Below are 21,956 nucleotides of genomic sequence, written 5' to 3'. Positions count from 1 at the left end.
AGAAAGAAAGAAAGAAGAAAGAAAGAAAGAAAGAAAGGAAGAAAGGAAGGAAGGAAGGAAGGAAGGAAGGAAGGAAGGAAGGAAGGAGGAAGGAAGGAAGGAAGGAAGGAAGAAGGAAAGAAAGAAGAAAGAAAGAAAGAAAGAAAGAAAGAAAGAAAGAAAGAAAGAAAGAAAGAAAGAAAGAAAGAAGAAAGAAAGAAAGAAGAAAGAAAGAAAGAAAGAAAGAAGAAAGAAAGAAAGAAAGTTAGGAAGGAAGGAAGGAAGGAAGGAAGGAAGGAAGGAAGGAAGGAAGGAAGGAAGGAAGGAAGGAAGGAAGGAAGGAAGGAAGGAAGGAAGGAAGGAAGGAAGGAAGGAAGAAAGAAATGAGGTGGTCTATCCACTGTGCCACCTATCATCTAGAACATCATCACCACTATCATCATCATCATTTAGATTTACAGAGTGCTTTAAGGTTTCTGAAGCATTTAATAAACATAAAATTTGATACAGAGATACAGATCAACAATTTGTGAGTAATGTTTTGTCTTGGAGAGTTTTCTAAGACAGGGTCAAATGACTTGTCAGTGGTCACAAAACTAGTATATGTTAAAATGAGAATCCAATTATTCCTATGGCCAAGCCAGCCCTCAATCTATTATTTCATGTTGCTGTTTCTGGTGGGAGAAAATACTACACGTATGATTGTCCCATTATTTATAAGAAAATTGTGGATGAAGTTTACCTATATAGATTTGAAATTCAGCTTCTCCTGACCAGATCAAAGACTTTTTTTATGTATGTATGTATGTATGTATGTATGTATGTATGTATTTTGCGGAGGCAATTGAGATTAAGTGACTTGCCCAAGGTCACATAACTAGGAAGTGTTAAGTGACTGAGACCAGATATGAACTCAAGTCCTCCTGACTTCAGGACTGGTGTTCTATCCACTGTACCACCTAGCTACCCCTGGATCAAAGACTTTTACCCCAACATTAAGTGACTAACTGCAAGAAACTGAAGTAAATGCATGGAGGTTTGGAGTAAGGAAGGAAAGCAGTAGCAATATTAATTAAAAAAACATTTAAAACCTCTCATGAACAGGGAGGTTGGAAGTAGTCCTTTTTTTTTGTTTGTTTGTTTTTTTGCTTTCCTCCATTTTTCATAAAGTTGTGCTACTCCTTAACCATTGAGGCTTACTATTTATTTCAAAGACTAACTCATGTATTTCCTGCCCAGGAAAGCCTGAGAAGGAAGGCAAAATAGCTAGATGGATGAGAAAACAGCAAACAAATTTTATTTACTTCTTTCTACCTGTTTTAAGGGAAACTGCCTTAGACTCCTTGAATTGTGTCTTTTCCTCCTTTCCAATCTACTACAGTATATAAGACATTGCTGGATGCACCATAAGCATTTAACAAATAACCAATGACTTGATGTCACCTGTAAATAATATCAAATGATGATTTCTACTGTAAAACAAAATTATAAAGCAGAGCTATATTCAATTAGGGTATATCTTGCCAGCTTTTTTCATGTTTTCCATTTCCCCTATGCCTACTCTTTCACCACTATTAGCCAATGGGCTTTTAAAATTTCTTTCAAAAAACATTTCGATCAGTTATGTTGGGTATTGACAAAAATAAGAAAAAATATCTCTTATGTGACACTAGGAATCAATCCATCAAAACTTTCACTGTGTACTAGGCACTGTACTAGGTATTGGGGATACAATGACAAAAATGGAACTGTTCCTATCCTGCAGAGATGACAGGTGTGAGGGAGAAGAGATTTGGGAAGAATCTAATAGAATTAGGTTTCACTAGCTTTTAATCCTAGCCATTGCATGAAACATGAAAACCAGCCACAGTAAGTGAATATTTGTTCATGTTGCCCTCAAGCACTCACACCATATACTGTTGCAAAAGGCATTAGAAATAATTTAGTCAAGAGGTTCTTAAACTTGTTTGTGTTAAGTACCTCTTTGGAAGTCCAGTGAAACCTATAGACCCCTTCTCTGAATATTTCTGCTATTCAGTCATTTCAGTCATATCTTACTTTTTGTCATCCCATTTAGAATTTTCTTGGCAAAGAAACTGGAGTAGTTGGCCATTTCCTTCTATAGCTCATTTTACAGATGAAGAATTGAGGTAAAGGGGGTTAAGGGACTTAATTGCCCAAAATCAAACTTCTAATAAGTGTCTCAATCTAGAGCTAAACTCAGGAAGAGAAGTCTCCCTGACTCTGGACCCAGCACTCTATCCATCTAGCCAGTTAGCCAGTTTATCCATTGTACCCTCTAGCTGCCCCAATAAATACATAGGATTAAAAAAGAAAAAAATATTGACACACACTTGTCAAAATATTAAAACATAATGAATCTCAGTTAAAAAAAAGCCCTTCATTTTACATATATGGAAGCCCAACCCCTTCATTTTACTTATATGGAAGATGATGGAAAAATTCTTTCCCTTAACTGAACTAGAACTCTCTGAACTATTAAATGCATCAGAAAACAAGTCACAGGTTGAAAGGAGAAAATTGAGAAAGAGAGTTTTTGAGATTTCAGTGCATTTTCCCTCATGCTTAACTCCTGTTGAGACTAGTGAGCATTTCCTGTGCTGCACTGCAGAAAGAATTAACTGCTATTAGCTTTGAAGCAGTAAGAATTAAGGGACTTACAGCTGGAAAAAACTAGATGTACAAATGTAGACAATCAAAGTGAGCCCCAAAAGGCTAAGAAATAAGCAGAAATTATTCTTTTGCAAAGAAGCTTATGAGGATTGGGGGTAGGGAGGTGGAACTTTGTCCATTTTGCCATCAAGGTGTTGGCCTCTATTATATTATGGAATAAGATTCTATATTAAGTAAAGGACTGATGTGTATTACATTAGGATTTTAAGGATAAGAAGGTCATTTTTAAAGGAAAGTAAATTACAATGAAGTACTCACTCATTCTGATATGTTCAAATAAATTAGATATAGCAGACATCAGATATTTTGTTTTTAAAAGAATCTCTCAAGTACCATGGTTCTCTTTTTCCATACTCACTAATTTGTACTTTGGGACATGAAAACAACTTAGAAATAGAGAGCCAAGGAAGTATCAAACAGGAAATTCATGATGGGAAGAACATTTGTAACTAAGCTGAAGACCTCTGGAAAAAGAAAGGCTTTGACAATGTTAAAATCACAAATCAGGAATATCAGCAACCTCTTAGACTGTTGCTGAGTTAGATGATATGGAGGTAATGAAAGGGACAATCCGACCTCCATTTTTCATTATTTCTTCTGTCCAGAATAGGTGCAAGGACTAAATAGGGATTTGGATAGTGTGTCCTCTGTACTATCAAAGAGACAATTTGAATTTGCAAAGATGTCAGTTTAGGTGGGGAGGGAAAGGAAATAAACATTTGTGTAGTACTTACTGTGAACAAGACATCTAATAGCTAAGTGATTTTATAAATATAACCTTATTTGTTCCTCATCAAAATCCTGTAAACTAAATCCTATTATTAATCCTATTTTTACAGTTGAGGAAATAGAGACAGACTAAAATAAAGTGATTTGCCCAAAGTCAAACAACTTGAAAGTACCTGATGCCTCATTAGAACCCAGGTCCTCTTGACTTCAGGTCTAGTTTATTGTGTCACCAGTGGGATAACCCAATAAACTAAGATTTAAGATTGCTTCAGCTTTATGAAACAAGTTATTCATAGATGTCTTTCCTTATCTTTCCAGTCTAAAATAATTTTTTACTTCATGTCTTTTTGTACCTTAAAAATATGTACTTAGTCTCAACTGTATTCTTATATTGGTTATTTATACCCTTGTCCTTTCCTCCCCTGCTATTTTTCAGACTCTTTTCAACCAGGAATCATGTGATATTTATCTTTGTAACCCCAGAATATTTGAACTATAGAAGTCAATTGATATTGTGATCACTAATCTAATAACAAGATCCCTTGATTTAAAGAGTCTATTCTTAGATCCTAGTTGTGCTTCATATTGGCTATTTGAGGTTGGAGAAATTATTAATTTCTATGCCTTGGTTTCCTTATCTGTAAAACAGGGGTCATAGTCTTATTTAATAAAGTCCTTTCTTCTTTTAGACTTGTGAAAGATTTTTCTGTAAAATAGCTAATGGACAAATTCACTTCAGATCAGTTTCACTAGCCATGTGAGTTCCTGGGAATAGGCCAATCCACTTAGAGGTAGACCGATCTATCCCAAAGTTATCATATGTAGCCGGGTATAAATAGAGTTTCTGTGAGAAAATGTCAAGTACACTTTTATTTCCACTCTAAGAGCATAAATTGAATTAGGGTTTCAGTAAAGGAATGTGTTCAAATTCCACCTCATATATTTATAACTCTTTGGGTATGGGGCAAACCACTTAATCATTTCTCTATGCTTTCATCTTCTTATCTGAAAAATAAGCAGTCTGAGTTATATTTCCCTTCCATCTCTAGACTATAGTTTCATGAATTATGCATTAAATACTTATTTACTCTCTAAACTAGGGTCCCTTAATTATGTATCAAATGTTTATTTAACAATACTGAATACATCATAATTCTAGTCTTACTTCTCCAAAAATATATGTCTTCACTGATGCAGCAATTTTCACTTAAAATTTGAAGTTTTCAAGTGGAAGTTGAATGATTACTGGTTTGGGAAAATATAAAGAGATTTTCTGTTTGGGTGGATTCTATGGCCCATGTACATAACATATTTAAGCCTATAAATGGTTTTCCACATGACAATACAGTTCATATAAGCTAGTTTATCTTCATTTTGCAAAAAAGAAAACTAAGACTGGCAAGAGACATACATTTAGTTGGGGCACAACCTGGGATCTAAATCTAGATCCTAGGATATTAAGGTTCAATATTTTTCCTACCCTACCATTTTCTCTCCTTATACACTAGTCCTTCCTATTAGATGATCTTCATCCCCTTAAATTCAGTCAGCCAGAAAGCATTTATTAAGCAGTTCTTATGTGGTAAGTACTGTGCTAAGAGATGGAGCTATAAAGAATGACAAAAATAGTTCCTGCTCTCCAGCAGCTTACTTTCTAATAGAAGAGATAATATGTTAAGAAACAGGCAAATGCAAGATATACAGAATATATGAAAGATAATAGTAAAAAATAAGGTCTGGCTTCAAATCCTGCCTCAGATAATTAAGAAGATAGACAAAAAGAAGAAAGACATACACATACATACAGAGATAGAAACTGAGAGAGGAAGAAAGAGATAGAGGGAGAATCTATTGAGCAATTTTAATTTTCGAGGCAACTATTCTTAAGCAATAGAGACATGGGCACATGCATTGAATGGCAAGGATACCTGGATTTGGCAAAATGATGCTCCAAGTTGAGATGTCATTGAACCAGGAATTGGCATGGGGGATTGGCCCTAGCAAAATAAAGACAAAACTATGCCATTACTATATAAATGGCCAATTTCAAAGACTCATCAGAACATAGAGATAATCCTGAGTATTAAAATTCTATGCCTACAGAGCAATGTCTTTTGTGACAGTTTCTATCAAGTTGGAAAGCTATAAAATTAGATTTCCAGAAAAGTATTGTTGCCATTTGAACACTAAGCTAAGTACAGAAAAGTTCATCACCATCAGATTGAATGATGTAAGTTCTTTGGCCATGGTGACTCATAACGTGAACAACAAAATCAGGGGGAGATATATTAGAGATTATTTGTTCCACATCTTAGCTAAACAAAAATTCCTTCTAAGGATTAACAGCAGTCTCCAGACTTTTCTACAAGATTTCCAGAGGAACAACCTATCAGATGTCATCTAAACTTTTCTTTGGGACTTCCAGTCACTCGCTACCATAAAAGCTGTACTCTTTTGCTTAGCTGAAACTGGTAGGATGCTTTCCCTTTCATCCTGTCTAAATTGCCTTTTTTTTTAACTTCCACCATTGACCCTTGTTTTTCCTCTAGGACTTAGCAGAATCATTCTAAATCCTCATCAAATTTACAGTCTTGAAATACTTGAAGACAACAACTATAATCCATTAAGACTCCTCCAAGTTAAACATCATGAATTCCTTAAATTGATATTTTTATGACATGGTCTCAAAGTCTTTTAGTGTCCTGGATGACCTGTACTGTACTTTCTCTAGTTCCTTAATGCTCGTATTAAAATGTAATACCAAGAACTGGATATAATATTCAAAATCTGATCGAAATACAAGAAAGTATAGTAGGACTCTGACTTCTCTAGTCTTGAATATTATATCTCTCAATACAGTCTAAGGATTGTGTTTTGTTTTGTTGATATAAAAGACTATTGACTCATACTAAGCTTACAATCTATGAAAACCATTAAGTTTTGAAAATAAATAAATGAATAGTTATCCAAAAACATTATCATCTTGTATTTAAGAAACTAATTTTTAACATGTTAGACTTGACAGGCATCCTATTAAATTTCATCTTATTAGATTTAGTCTAATATAAAAAAAAATTGACATATAAAGATCCTTTTGTAACTTGCCCATCATAACGTGTTAAAGATCCTAACTAAATTTATCTTGCATGTAAGTTCAAAAGCATTTCACCTGTGTCTTTATAAAAATCAGTGATAAAAGTATTTAAAACAATAAAGCCAAAAGATTTTGGGGCATTCCACAAGAGAAGTTCCTTCCATTTTGACATCAGACCATTTTTGACAAGAAGGCACTTTGGTGCATCAGTGTTGCTCCAAATCCTATATTTGGAGTAATAAAAACTGGATTTTATTTTTGGCTTAGCCATCATGTGACTTTGTGCAAGTCATTTAATCTCTCTGGGTCTTAGTAAACCCAGAGGTAAAGAGAGGGTTAGAACAAATGACCTCTAAGGTCCTTTTAAAATCTATCTCTATAATCTTACTCTTAGAGATCTTTCATTCAACAAGTTTAGAAATCTACCTGACTGCTGATTCTATCTCACATTTCTTCATCTTATTCACAAGAAAACAACATTATATAAAAAAGGCTTTGGGGCTATTCTTAGTCCACTAATGAAGGATGAGGTGTTTAAATAACATGTCAACAAAGCATCAAGTAAGCACTCTGCTATTGCCAAAGAATGAGTGACTTGGACACCAAAGGTCTTTGCTTGACATTGCCATAACTTGCTACAACACAGCTGCATGTATAACTTCAGATGAATTAAAAAGCAAAAGAAATAGGATGGAAATGAGGGCCTGACTATAATTTTAAAACTGTTTTTTAATTGGGGAATTGCCATCAATGCTGTAATCTATAGCAATAAATATTTATGGGAATCAAAATGGTGGAGTAGAGGCAATAATCCATTAGAACTCTATGAACATTCCCCTATTACAACTTTAACATACTTCCTCAAATCCAATCCTAAAGTAGTAGAGCCAACAAAATGTTGGGGTAAGACATTTTTCCAGCCTAAGACAATTTAGCGGGAGAAATTGTAACATTGGGATGAGATCCAGTCTAGATTACATGCAGCCCATCAATGGTGGGTCAAAGAAGTCACTGCAATAGTGACCAGAAACAATTTAGCAAACTCTCAATCAAGAGATGATAGTGGGGTTCAGAAAACTGGTCAGAAATAGATTCCAGAGAACCCTTTGCTGACAGTGGGTACAAGATTGGGAGCTATCACAATTCTGTTGCTCCCTACTCAATTCTGAGTCACATTTCTGAGTTGAAGTTCCATAAATAATCAAAATGGAGAAAGGGCCTGGTCCTAGTTCCAAGGCAAAGAGTAGTGCTACTGCTTATAGCAGCAGGGAAATAGGGGCCCTTCCAAGGTAAAGATCAGGAAAGCAATGACCATACCTCTGCCCAAATCATAACACTTTGGAAGCACCAAAAACTTGCAGATTTTAATACTAGTTCTCAAAAAAAAAAAAAAAAAAAAAAAAAAAAAAAGGCTGCACAAAAAAGCCATACTCCAAAGTGAACAGAGCTTAACTTTTACATAAAATTCAAAGTAAAGTTATGACCTAGAAACTGAACAAACAAGAAAAAAAAATTGACCCTAATAAGTTACTATGGTGGCAAGGAAGACCAAGATACAAATGCAGACTCTGACAATAACATAAAAATGGCTGCAAATAAAACCTCAAAGAAATATACTAAAATGGATACAAGCCTGTCAAGAATTTCTTGAAGAGTTAAAGAGGGGTAGAAGAAAAATGGGGAAAAATAGTAAGTGATATAAGAAAATTATGAAAAACATGAACAGCTTGGTAAAAGAAATACAAAAGATAGTGTAGAAAATAACACCTTAAAACCGCAAGTGGCCTAATAGTAAAAGAAATACAAAATTTCACTGAAGAAAAAAAGTCTTAAAAAAAAGAAGTTAGACACATTTTGTAAAGAGGGACAAAAACTCACTGACAAAAATAATTCCTTAAAAATTATAATTGGGAAAGTAGAAACTAATGATGCCATGAGACATTAAGAAACAATAAAACAAATTCAAAAGGATGAAAAAATAGAAGAAAATGTGAAATTGGAAAAAACAACTGACCTGAAAATAGATCAAGGAGAGATAAGTTAAGAATTATAAGATATGACTTTTAAAAGAGCTTAGACATCATATTTAAAGAAATTATAAAGAAGAACTGCCCTGATACTTTAGATTCTGAGAACATCATGGAAATTTAATGATTTCACCAATTACCTCCTGAAAGAGATCCCAAAATGAAAAGTCCCAGCAATATTATAACCAAATTTCAGAGTTCCCAAGGAGCCAAAAATTATGGAACCAGTCAGTGTCATGCAAGATTTAGCAGCTTCCACATTGAAAAAGCTTGAAATATGATATTCTAGAAGACAAAAGCACTAGGATTGTAAACAAGAATAACATATACAGAAAATAGGAATACTACCTTTGGTGGGGGAAATGGATATTTTAGGAGAAATTTCAAACATTCCTGATTGGGGGGAGGAGAGGGAAGAGCTGAATAGAAAATACGACATTTGCCCTAATAATGATAAAGTTCTTAGGCGTTACATATATCATTTTTCCCATTCAGGAAATGGAGGGAGGGAAGGAGAAAAAAGCCTTGGTTAGGAAAAGGCAAACTTGAATTGTATTGTGAAGGAAAGGTGACATATAAGATAGAAGGTGGGAATAAAGAAAAATGAAGAAGGAATATATTCCGGATATGGAAGACTCAAGAGAGTCTTCTCTTGAGTATAAAAGTATAAAAGTTTTTATAAGAAGGTAAACATGAAAGAGAAATCATAAAGGATTCAATAAGATTTTAACTGTTAACAATCCTATATGGGAAAATGAGACTTGTGACTCCTAAGGACTTTATTATAATAAAGAGCATAGGTAAGAATCCATTATGTTAACATGAGCACAAAAAAAAATGAAGGCATGAGAAAGATTAATACACCAGAAGTAGGGACAAGGGAAAGAAAGAATGGGGGAAAATTATCTCACAAAAAAGAGATACATAGGGAAAAAAAAAAAAAACTTTTAGAATGGAAGGGAAAGGGGGGGGGGGAAGGTGGCAGGCAAGTTTGAACCATACTCCCATCAGAATAGGTTCAAAGTAGGAAAGAGAAAGATAAACAAACAGATATAGATACATGCATGCACATGTGCGCATTTCCATATAAATACATACACACTAAGTTGGATATGGAAATTCATTTTATCCAATAGGGAAGTAAGATGAAGAGGAGGTAAGAGAAAGGGAGGTGAGGTGGGGAAGAGTGACAAAAGGGAGGGCAGATTAAAAGAAATGGTCAGAAGCAAAACAGATTTTTTTTTTTTTTTTTTTTTTTTTGTGTGGAGAGAGGATAAAAGGAAGATAAATAGAAGAAAATAGGATGGAAGGAAGCACACTATTAGTAATCACAACTATGAACATGAATGAAATAAAGTCACCCAAAAGTGGAGTAGGTGATTGAATAAATTTAATTAAAAAAATAAACATTTATGTGTAATTCCAGAGAAATTAATGAAAGGCAAAAGAGCATATGAACTCTAAATTAACGCAGTTTGCTTTTATTTCTTGCATGCATGCCTTTCCATCTCACACTGCCAAAATATTACACAAGTGGTCCTTCATATATGAAATGCATTCCTTCCTCATCTTTTTGTATTCCCATTCTCTATTTTATCATGTCACTTTTCCTTTGTAACACAATTCAAATGTGCCATTTCCTAGCCCAGGCCTTTTCTCCTTTCCTTCCCTCATTTCCTATATGGGAAAATGGTACATTTAATTCCTAAGAACTTGATAATAATTAGGGAAATTATAAAGTTGTTACCTGAATAGAGGGCATAGGTGAAAGTCCATTATGCCAACATGATCTCAAAAAAAAAATAACGAAGGCATGAGAAAGATAAATGCACCAGAAATAAGTAGGAGGAAGAGAAAAGAAGAATGGGAAAAATAATCTCACAAAAAAAGATATCCTCTTCCTATTTTAATTTGTTCACATTCCTTTGTATGTACTTTCTACTTACTATTTTTTATTATTATTTCTATATACATTTTTCTGTTCCTTCCATGCTCCATGTCATTTCATTCTCCAATAGAATGTAAATATGTCATATTTCCTCTCTATGTATTCTGAATGTACTTTTTCTGTTTAAATGTTACCTTCCCCACTTGAGTGTATAAGCCCTTTTAGAATGAGGCTGTTTTGTTTCTGTCCTTATATTCTCAGTGCCTACTATGGTATCTGGCATATAGTAGGTACTTCATAAATGTGTGCTCAATTTCATTGAATAATCAGAAATTCATTTGAACTACTCAAATCATCCTATAAAAGCCTTTCAAACTTTTAAGGCAACAGTAAACAAGTAAATCAGAATCTTCATGATGCTCTGGACAAGGTCAATTATGATTATTAAATGTTTAGGGTTGATTGTTGCTAGCATAAGTGTTTTACAAAAGATTTATGATAGATTATAGATGCAGCGTAATGTTATGGCTATCTATGTATTTTATTATACAGTAGGGCCCCCATTATGATCAATATGTACAGTGCATTTGGAGTTCATTTTATATGACTATGGTAAAGTTTTACTATTTCTAAATGATTATGGAGGTTTATAGCTGTTATATATCTGCTTTTATGATACAGCCATGATTTCTTTAAAGATGATTCCTCAGACAACTAGTTATAATATTTTCCATTTAGAAAAATAGGATTCCTTTACCACAATCCATTTTACAGCACAATTCCCAAAAACCCACAACAAGAAAACAAGGACAACTTATATTCTATTCTAAAATAGTTATTCATCAGGCTTTGGAATGGAACCATAAACCTGTGTCATATTTTACATTATCATGGCATCTATAAATAAAAGTTATTGCATACAACACAATGTATTCCTCATATACCATATTTATTTTTCCTTCTTTTGATTCTTGCTCATAAAGTTTCTTCCTGTTACCTATTCTATCTCCCACTTTCCCACATTCTTCATTCTTCAACCCATTCTTCAAAGCTCAATTCATGATCTATGTACTCCATGAAACTTTCTGAGATACTCATACTATCTCCTATATTCCCTTACTTTGAAAGGCTTAAAAAAATCTTGCCCACACCACAAAATTAACATTTCATCTTATAATATTTCTTGCTTTCACAATGGACTTACACATCGTTTTGTCCAATTCTCTCAGTTTATATATGAAGAAACTGAGGACCTTTGTTTTTCACATGTGTATACTTTATTATCTCCCCATCTATATTTCATTTCCTTCTGTGTAGAAAAAATGACAAAAAAGGAATTCAACAGGGATGAGAGAGTTGGCGGATAAACTTCAAACGAGTGAGAGGGAGAGTAGGAAAGGAAAGTAATTCTATGAAAAAGAAACAGCATAAATGAGTATCTTGAAAAACATGTGGTGGCCTTTAAACTGTAATGAAAACTTTTGATTCAGTGAATTGAAAGGCATGAAAAAATTTCAGAACAGGAGACATTATTCAAATTTCACATTTTCAGATGGGGAAAACTGAGGTCAAGAGTATCTATCATACAAAACTAATGAAAGCAATGATTAAAGAAAGATAATGACACAGGATAATGGGGGTATAGTGAAGGCAGAGGGACCAACTTGAAAACTACCTTTTCACTGAAGGTAAGGAGAGTTACAATTCATCGCCTTGTAGAGTTTAAATTTAAGAAAACTATAATAATAATAATAATGCTATAACATTGTACCTCAATGACACCAAAATGATTTTATCATTGAAAGATAAAAGATGGCATGATATATTAAAAAGAAAACTGAAACTGAAGTAAAGAGATCAGGCTTTGCCACTTAACTTGCTATTGGTGTGACCTTGAACAAGTGTTTTCCTCTTGTGATTTTGCATAAAATTTGTTCTTCATAGCCCCTTTTATCTTTGATAGTCTATAACTCCAGGCTGGGAAGAGGGCACTCAGGAGGAAAGAAAATGACAAATAAGATTTTCTTCCTTTTTTAGTCTCATAACCAAAAGTTTACCTTTCTAATAACCAGGGATTTTTCTGTTCCTTCCATGTCCCATATTATTTCATCCTTGTTCCCTCCAGCCTTCAGCTTTCCCTTTCTTCTCACTGTCCTAGAATCAGAGCTTGTCCCACAAGTGAGATGAGATATATTTGATGTCAACAGATACATCAGATAAGGGGCTATTTAATGAATCTCTATTGAATGTCCCCTCTGTACAAAGCACTGTAGTAGGCATCACATGGGGATACAAAACAAGATAGAGTCTTTGGCTTTAAAGAAACTATAACCCTAGATGCTGCTTTCAAGAACAGTGCTCTAGATTTTATCAGTCCCACCACATTTTCCCAGAATCTATCTTAGTCCCCCAGGGAAAGTCAGGCACTCTCAGAAAATGCATTGTCTTTCAAAATAGTACGTTGCTACAACAGTGCCTTACTGAATAATCATAGGATCACAGAATATGACAGTGAAATTAACTTTAGACAGCATCTAATCCAAACTTCCAAGCTTGTAAAAGAAAAAAAATACTTAATTTGTTTCTATGGTGAATTTATGAAAATATGGGGGCAAAAATTTGGAGGGATTTCAGAGTATCCATATTGAGAAAAAGTCATTCCTGACCTATTCTTCCCAGAATGGCTTATCTAGCCTCTAGGGCAATCTAACTTCCAAACAGCCAATAGTTTGTCAGTCTGCCACTTCACAAAAATCTTTCTACCCTCTCCTACCCCCATGTCTCAGTTCATACTGGGAATGCTGTTCTTTCCCCTGTTTGCCTGTTGAAAATCCTTAATCCCTCTGCTACAAACAGACCAGATACTACTTCCTACCTGAAACCTTCCCGATTGGAAACATCTCTTCTTAGTGAGTACCCTTTCTCTATTTCTCCCAGGTACTTACACCTTTCTAATATACATTGATTACTTGTATCCCTTGCTTATTTCCCTAATTATTGTAATTATTAAGGCAGGAATCATTTCTCATCTCTTTTTACATTTAGAACTAGGATAAATTTTAGAGATGCAGTCAAACCTCTTCATTTTACATATGAGGATACTGAGTCCCCAAATAACTGAATGATATCAAAGTTTCTACAGCTAGAAATTACTCATCTTCTGTTTCAAAGGGAATTTTCTTTTCCACTGTACTCTGTCTGTTCCTTATACAAAGTAGTCCTTTATTAGTGTTTGTTTAATTGAGTTATCCAATAGAGGCAGTTTGGTACAGTGAAAAGAGCCCTGGCTTGAAAGTCAGAAGTTCTGAGTTCAGATCCCACCTCTAACACTTATTACTTTGTGATCTTGTGCAAGTCTCTCTATTTTCCTGGGAGAATAAGACTAGGTAGCCTCAAATTATAAATCTATGACTCTTGGATAAGTACCTACTACTGGATAAACGCTTAAGCATCTTGGAGTTGAGGACACAAAGTCAAAACTAAAACACTCCTGGACAACTGGGAGCTTATACTCAATTGGGCAGAAACAACATGTTTGCAGGTAAGTAAATACTAGCTAGCAATTATGTAGAACTTTAACATTTGCACTGAACATATATCTTATTTGATCCTAACTATTCTTTGAGATAGGTGCTATTATTATCCTATTTTGCAGATGAAGCAACTGAGTCTGAGAAAGATTTAATTACATGCCCACGACTGCAAAGCTGATAAATATCTGTGGTAGGATTTTAACTCAGATCTCTAATACAGAGAGAGGACTAACAGTTGGGAGAGGGCTTCATTGAATAAGTGGCACCTGATCTTAACCTTCAATGAACATAATGAATCTAAGAGATGGAGTGAAGAGGAAGAGCATCCTAGGTATAGTGAGGGGTTTATGCAAATGTACAAGAAAATGGAAGGTAGAATGTTTAGTTCAGGAAATAGCTAGTAGACAAGTTTAACTGGTCCATATTTATTTTGTATATTGTTTAGTGAAGATAAGCACTCCTATCAAAAATGAAAAGGTTATGATTCTCTCAAAGGCTGGTTTCCTCTGATTTACAAAGTATTCTATAATCACCATTGCCATTATCTATTTCTTTTTAAAGTATTATATATCCTCTCTGGTCTCTACTAACATCTTTTTTTCCAATGCCTCATCAGGATACAAATGTGCTCTCAGTTTTTCAAAGGCTTTGCTTATCAGATAAAATAGATCACAAAAATCACACACCCCAATTCCCTCTATAACAGCCAGACTTTGAAGACCTTCAAGGAAGAGGAACATATTACTTTCTGTAGCACTCTATCCCTCTTTTGCAAAGCTTTAATTGCTAGATTGATCAAGTTAGGAAAGCTTCAATAACGATCTTATAATGGACCATATGGCTCTTATCCAAGGACCAGCCTAAGTATGGAAAAGGCTCATTACCACGAAGTTGGCCCATGAGATGACAAATGTGTTGGCCATGGCAATTCATGAAATGGGGAGTATTGCTGATTCACAATCAGTAAAGGGCCAACATACCTGGATCTTTCAAAATTTTCTCTGTATGATATCAAAGATGCTCTTCTCATCTGATGAACACAGGACTTTTAAACTGCTAAACTAATGCAGTGTCCCACTTCTCAACATTCGTGTTTCTATCCCAGCACTTTTCAGTGCATATTCGAATAAGAATATTAAATGTTATCTTTTTTTGCAGGATTGATCCTACCTGACATTGTCATGCCTTTGAATGTAAATCTTATGAAAAATTCTCTCAGGTGGCTTCAGAAAATCTTCCTTCATTTCCATGGCAACATTTCTGGGCAAAAGACTCATCAGGAGCCGTTCCTATAGGCCAAAATAAAAATCACAACAATAATGATAATTATTATTAACAATAAAGACACAAATTAGCTTGCATTTATTTTTTTCTCTTTTCTTCTAGGTATTTTGATCTGTTTTTGACACAAGTTAATGTGAGAATTTCTGTTGTATTTAACTGTAACTTCCCCAATCCTTTTCTCTATAGAGGATAAAGAAAATTTATATTAAGATTTTGTACTAGAACCTATCACAGTGCTTTGTGTATATTAACCATTTGATAAATGAATACCTCATTGTAAATATCACTTTTTGAATATTAAAAAGAAAATCAATACCACACTAGACCATCTTGTTCATCAGCCAACAGTTATACACAATGATCATCCAGACTAGGGCTTCTTAAACTTTTTCCACTCTCTGCCCTTTCTAACTGAGAAATTTTTATGTGACATAGATATATAGGTACATAAAATAGGTATTCAAATCAAACATTTGTTGACAATAAATCATAATTTCATGACCCCTACATTTAATTGTAAGATTCCATATGGCAAGGGTGGGGAACATCCAGTTCATGGGCCTTATAAGACCTACAAAATCATTTGCATTAGCAACTATAGGCTGTGATGAACTAAAAGCTAAATAGAACAACCACCCACTGCTTGTGTTCTACAACTTGATAATTCTGTATGACCTCCAAATGATACTATAAATATCCAAATGGCCCCTGGCAAAAACAAAAAAGGTTCCCCACACCTGCCATATGGGGTAATGACCCACAGTTTAAAAAGCTGGGATCTAGACAACATGGTATAACCAGCATCATTTATTCATAAATGAATGTTAAACATGGATGAGAGCTTCAAGATATTAATTCAACATTTTTAATCTCTCTTTTCCCTAAAAACATTCCACCTAATTGTGCCTCTGTACCACTAGTCATGCTAAAATCTTCTTCCTCCTTTCTTAATTGGTTGAAAGCCTTCTCATTCTGTATATGTATAAAGGCTACTTATTATAAAGTCTTCTTGATTTTGCCAAAAAGAAATAATTTCTCTTTGAATCTCTCATTTCCTTCTAATTATATGGCTCTAATATAAACTTCACCTTTTAATATACATTCATTACTTCTATCCCTGACATGTCTCTAAGTCCTTCCAGGGTAGAATCATGATGATCCCATCTTTGTACCTAGGATCATTATAATCTAGAGCCAGAAGAGATGTGAGAAGTTTAGTCCAAGCCAACATTTTATTGATAAGAAAATGGGTATAAAGACTACTTTTATAGAAAGAAGCTAGTCTAAAGAACCCAGGTTTAAATCAGTCCAGGGGGTATGGGCCTGTTAGACCTATTTATGATGTATACTGCTCTCTTATGATCACTGATAAGTTTTTCAATATTTGAAAAGACAAAAAAAAAAGGAACCTGGATTAACTTCATATTCAAACATACATTCTTGGGGCAGCTAGGTACACAGTGGATAGAGCACCAGCACTAAAGTCAGGGGGACTGGAGTTCAAATTTGATCTCAGATACTTAACACTTCCTAGCTGTGTGACCCTAAGCAAGTCACTTAACCCCAATTGCCTCAGCAAACAAACATTCTTTAAGCATTACTATATGTTCACAGTGTTGCTTTATATCCTGAAAGAGATGCAAATACAAATAAGACAGTCCCTATCTTCAGTACACTTAATGTAGAAAATCAATCTCAAAAAATGATATGAAAAATATGATACAAAATACAATACACTAAATAGATAATACTTAGTCTATTAACCAATGTGGATATACAGCAACTTTGTAGCTTCATTTGTAGTTAATTTCCTGATACTATAAAGATGTAGCCTTCCCATAGTTCAGTCGAAGAAAAACATTATTAAACTGATTCTGTGGGGTTCCAAACATAATCACAAGGTAATAGTCACCAAACTTCCCTTCCTCATGTTTAGCCCCAGGACCTTGAGCTACTATTAAAGGACTATACTGATTACTCATTATCTCATTTCTCCAAGACATCTCAAAGCCAAATTTAAAGTACCTTTTATTTTTTGTTTGTATAGGATTAAAAGAATGTTTAACTAGAATAATGCTAGAGATTTCCTGTCTGAATGTTGTCAAGACACTTGACAAAGTCAAATATGCACTGTTCTGAATTTAGGAAAGTATTAAGCATAAGCTGTAGTCCTTAAATAAGATGTCTTTGAAATTGTGTGTGTATGTATGTGTGTGTGTGTGTACATCAACAATTTTAAACCATACTTGAATTTTATATGATACAGATTTTGGAGGAAACATGTATTTGGACCATTTTTTTTAAATACATAAAATGTACAACAGAGGCTAAATAATAGCAAAGTTCCATATATTAGTAACTGGTTTAATAAAAATGACATTAATAATAATAATAACAAGAATTTATATAGTATCTCTTTTTATGCCAGACACTGTGCTAAGTACTGTACAAATATTATTTCATTTGAGCCTCATAACAACTCTAAAAGGTAGTTACTATTATTTTTCCATTTTACAGTTGAGAAAACTGAGGCAAACAGTGGCTAAATAACTTGTCCAATGTCGCACAGCTGCTAAGCATCTGAGATCAGATTTAAACTTAGGTCTTCCTAACTCTGGACCCAGCACTCTATCCACTGTGCCATCTAACAGCCAACTCTAACCATCAAGGTCTGAGTAGTGGATTAATATCAAAAAGAAAAGTAGTCATCCAGTGGTATGATACTTGTCCCTATCCAATTCAATATATTATTTCAAAATTTGTATGGTAAAAGAAATGATGCTATTAAAATTTCCAGATGAAACAAAATTTAGAGGAACAGCCAACACAAGGAATGAAAAAGTTAAACCTCTAAATTTTATTGAGAAACTGAAAGATTGGGCAAAATTCAATGAGATGAAATTTAACAGACATATATAAATCCTTCATAAAGTCCATTTTGTTAAAGTGTAGAATTGATCCTGGGAGTGTTATAAGCTATTAAAATGTAATGCAACCTATAAAAGGCCTAACAAATTAGAAAGACTGTGATTACAGCCCCAATGAAAGGATATTTGTTGTCTTTGAACCAACTTACCTAAATCAGGAAAATTTTATCAGCAAGCTAATCACTAACTGATTAACTCTTTCACTAAAGTTACCAAAGTTGGACTATGAAACAAATAAATATATCAGATTTCTTTCATCTTCTAGAAGTACAATTTACTTTTTTTCTAAGATTTAGAATTTTGAACTTATACATCAGTAATTCAATGATTCTGTGATCTTACATCTTTCCCACACATTCCTTCACTCTTATGTAGTCTTTGTTATTCTATTTGTTAGACAGAAATAGTAAGATTCTTCTTGTCATCTACCTTAGTCATATTACATCTGGATTGAACAAAACGAGTAATTCTAGTTACCACTTTTTACTATGACGATTAACAAGTTGTAATACAACAAAAGGGTCAAGAATAGTGAGAAGACAGGAGATACCATCATAACCTGCTCCAGTGAAAGATGTTGAGATGATTAGTCTAGGGAAGAGATGACTTAAGCGATATTAATAGCTACCTTTAAATCTATGAAAAACTGACATATAGAAGATGGATAAGATTTGTTCTACTTAGTTCCTAAAGGCAAAACTAAGAGCAAATGGAAAAGTTAAATAGAGAAATACACTACAGCTAAGGGGGAAAAAAAGGAAAAAAAATAACTCAACAAAGATGTATAAAGGTGAAGACAGATATCACAGGAGGCAGTGAGTTTTTATTGAAGCTATTTATATATAAACTGGATGATCACTTTTAGAGGATTTTGAAAAACTCAAGATTTAGATAAGGTTATACTGGATGATCTCTTAGGTCTTTTCTAAGACAGAGATTTTGAATTTTGCATTGATCTAGAAAAGGGGTTCTTAACCTTGGGAACATAAACACTTCTGAGATAATATGTAACAATTTCAATATAATTGGTTTTCTTTGTAGTCCTTTATATTTTCTTTAATTTTAAACCATTATTTTGATGCAGGGTCTATAGGCTTCACCAGATTGCCTAAGGGATTCATGTAAAAAAATATATATTAAGAACTTCCTGATCTAGAATACAGCATGGACTTGGAAGAAGAAGACTTAAGATGTTCAAATCATTAATGATAAAAGCAAAATAGTAACTAGGAGACAGTAAAAGTAAAGCTGAAGAAATGATATTAAGAGAGTATAAACTTCAAAGGAGGAGAGAATAGCACATTGCAATAGCAGAGCATATCTGCAAGTGGCATCAAAGCATAAGAAGTATGCTGACTTCTCTTCTTGACCCTGGGAACATTTAAAAAAAAATTTTATACTATTTTCCCCTTTTTGAAGGTTGAAGAACTCTCATAAGTGAACAATTCTTCTGTGGCGCTCTATCTAAAACCCTGAAGCTATTCAGCTGAAGACAATTAAGAAAGAAAATTCTAACTGACAGCATTTCCAGTTATTATATATAGGTGCCCTCTGTGAGATATACAAGGATAGGTTCAATGTTATAGAAGGATTGCTTCACTGAATCAAACAGTGGATTCTAAAAGAAATTGTAAGGCTGAAGGGACCAAACAATCAGAATTTAACCAACTTGCTTGGTATTTTATCACAGTAGCTGGTCACTTCTTATTGAGGCATTTGTTATGTCCACTTGTTTTTCTTCTTTATTTTGGTAACCTTACTTAGAGGTCAATCAATCAAAGAAGCATTTCTTTCACATACTAAAGCAAATTCACTTCCCAGTCAGACTCAAAGCCCAAAAAGAAGAGAAAAAAATCCAGGCATTGATGGTTTCAACAAGAGCACAGCTACAAAAGGTTGCCATTGAATTGGTCTTTCAGACAAGTGTTTTAGATTGAATTCCAGAATTTCAAATCATCCTTTATGTCATCAAGTACTAGTTTGATAAAACTATTAAAATGTCTCCTAATTGAAATTTATCAAGAAAGAAATGTTAATATTAGATGAAAATACTGTTTGAATGGCTAATATTAAATAAATGTCAAAGACGTTCAAAACCAAATATGAAAAATCTTTATTTGAGATGATCATGCTGAAAAATAGAAATTATATTCTTCCATTACATACATTATTTTTCTCTTGTTAAAAAAAGCCACAGTTTTAACATTTTGTTTCAACATCCCTTCAATTGAAAGGAATATAAATAACATATTTGCCATTAAATCATTTCTTCTTTAATTCCTTCAGTCCATGCTCCTACTACTATTCATTTAAAACAAAATAAACTTCATCAGCTCCATCAGCTATTCCATTAGTTATCATACAACCAAACAATATCTTTAAGCATAGTTTGGGAAGTGTAGGTGTGGTTTCTATTCTCTTCAAATAAACTGTACAACTGTACACAAACTTAGGTTTGCAGAATGCTGAGAAACATCTTCAACAAACTATAAGTGACTTATGTTATTAGGATACCCAATGATGGGTAGTGGTACATAGGAAAATTAATTTGATACAGGTTAAGCCTTAATTGATAATATAACATGGGGTCTGAAAGAGCTAGTAAGTTATCCCACAGCTGGTGACAGATAGATAGATAGATAGATAGATAGATAGATAGATAGATAGATAGATAGATAGATAGATAAATGCTTACATACATACATACACATTGATATATAGATGGATGGGTAGAACAGCAAGATAGATAAATAGATAGCTACATATATACATGATAAAAATATAAATATATCTGATCCTGAGCATTCCAAAGACTCCGGTCCATGTACATGTATGTATAAGAAGGTAGGGACAGAGAAATAGACAAATTAATAGATCTCGTGTGTGTGTGTGTGTGTGTGTGTGTGTGTGTGTGTGTGTGTGTGTGAGAGAGAGAGAGAGAGAGAGAGAGAGAGAGAGAGAGAGAGAGAGAGAGAGAGAGAGATCAGAGAGAGATTTTGTTTAAAAAACTACATATATAGTTAAATCAGTGTAGAAGTTCCATGTAAGAAATATCATTACCAATGTGACATCTTCTGAAATTTATAGATTTAGTTAATTGCTTTAGAAATTAAATTTCCTAGGGCTATTAGGAAAGTATTTGACAGAAGCAGGACCTAGTTCCAAGGCCAAATCTCTATTATGCGACACTATTATATGCATGTGTATATGTGAACAGGTTCCATTAAGTCCAAGGTATAAGTGGATCCTAAAGTCAGTTTTGAGGAAAGACCCATTTCCTGGCTTTCAAATCTCTCATAACAGTTTTCCCCCTCATCTAATAGGGGAAAAAAATCCCCAAAGCAAATAGCATTCAAGCTATTATCATGTTTGCAATCTTCAAAAAATCTTTCAAATTCAGACCTGCACTCTGCTGAGCCTCTAATGAAGTTTTATCTTCTTTGGGATGATTTTAAGTTTCAAATCCCGGAAACTAAAATAATAAGCAACTCCATCTAGAAACCCTTCCTCCTCCCTATTTCAATATACCATAAAATTTACCATACAAATAACCGCGAAAATGTCCTAATTGATCTTTCTGCTTCTAGCTATTTCTCCATTAATCTATTCTCCACACAACTGCTAAAATAAGCTTCCAAATATGCAAGTCTAACCATGTCACTCCTGCTCAAAAAGCTTTCAGAGTTCCCTATTGATACCAGGACAGAATAAAAATTTCTCAGTCCTTCTAAAGGATTCACTTTCAACTCCCTTCTGTAGCCATTTCAAACACTGTCATCTATCCTCAAGTCTTATATATTC

The 21,956-nt window shown here is 33.9% G+C and overlaps 1 protein-coding gene across 2 annotated transcripts in view; it reads right to left on the bottom strand.

The window, feature by feature from the left end:
- ADCY1 (adenylate cyclase 1) overlaps window positions 1–21,956 on the bottom strand; it is a 359,348-nt gene that overhangs the window by 185,476 nt on the left and 151,916 nt on the right. For both annotated transcript variants that reach the window (XR_012484928.1, XM_074283571.1), the window contains exon 3: window positions 15,115–15,233. Coding sequence is in view for 1 of the 2 variants with exons in the window: in XM_074283571.1 (XP_074139672.1) it covers window positions 15,115–15,233 (119 nt within the window). In the remaining variant the exon portion in view is untranslated. The remainder of the gene's footprint in view (window positions 1–15,114; window positions 15,234–21,956) is intronic.

Source organism: Sminthopsis crassicaudata, chromosome 1 (assembly GCF_048593235.1).
Source record: "Sminthopsis crassicaudata isolate SCR6 chromosome 1, ASM4859323v1, whole genome shotgun sequence".
In the NCBI taxonomy this organism is placed as follows: domain Eukaryota; kingdom Metazoa; phylum Chordata; class Mammalia; order Dasyuromorphia; family Dasyuridae; genus Sminthopsis; species Sminthopsis crassicaudata.
This window is presented reverse-complemented; position numbering and strand designations above follow the sequence as displayed.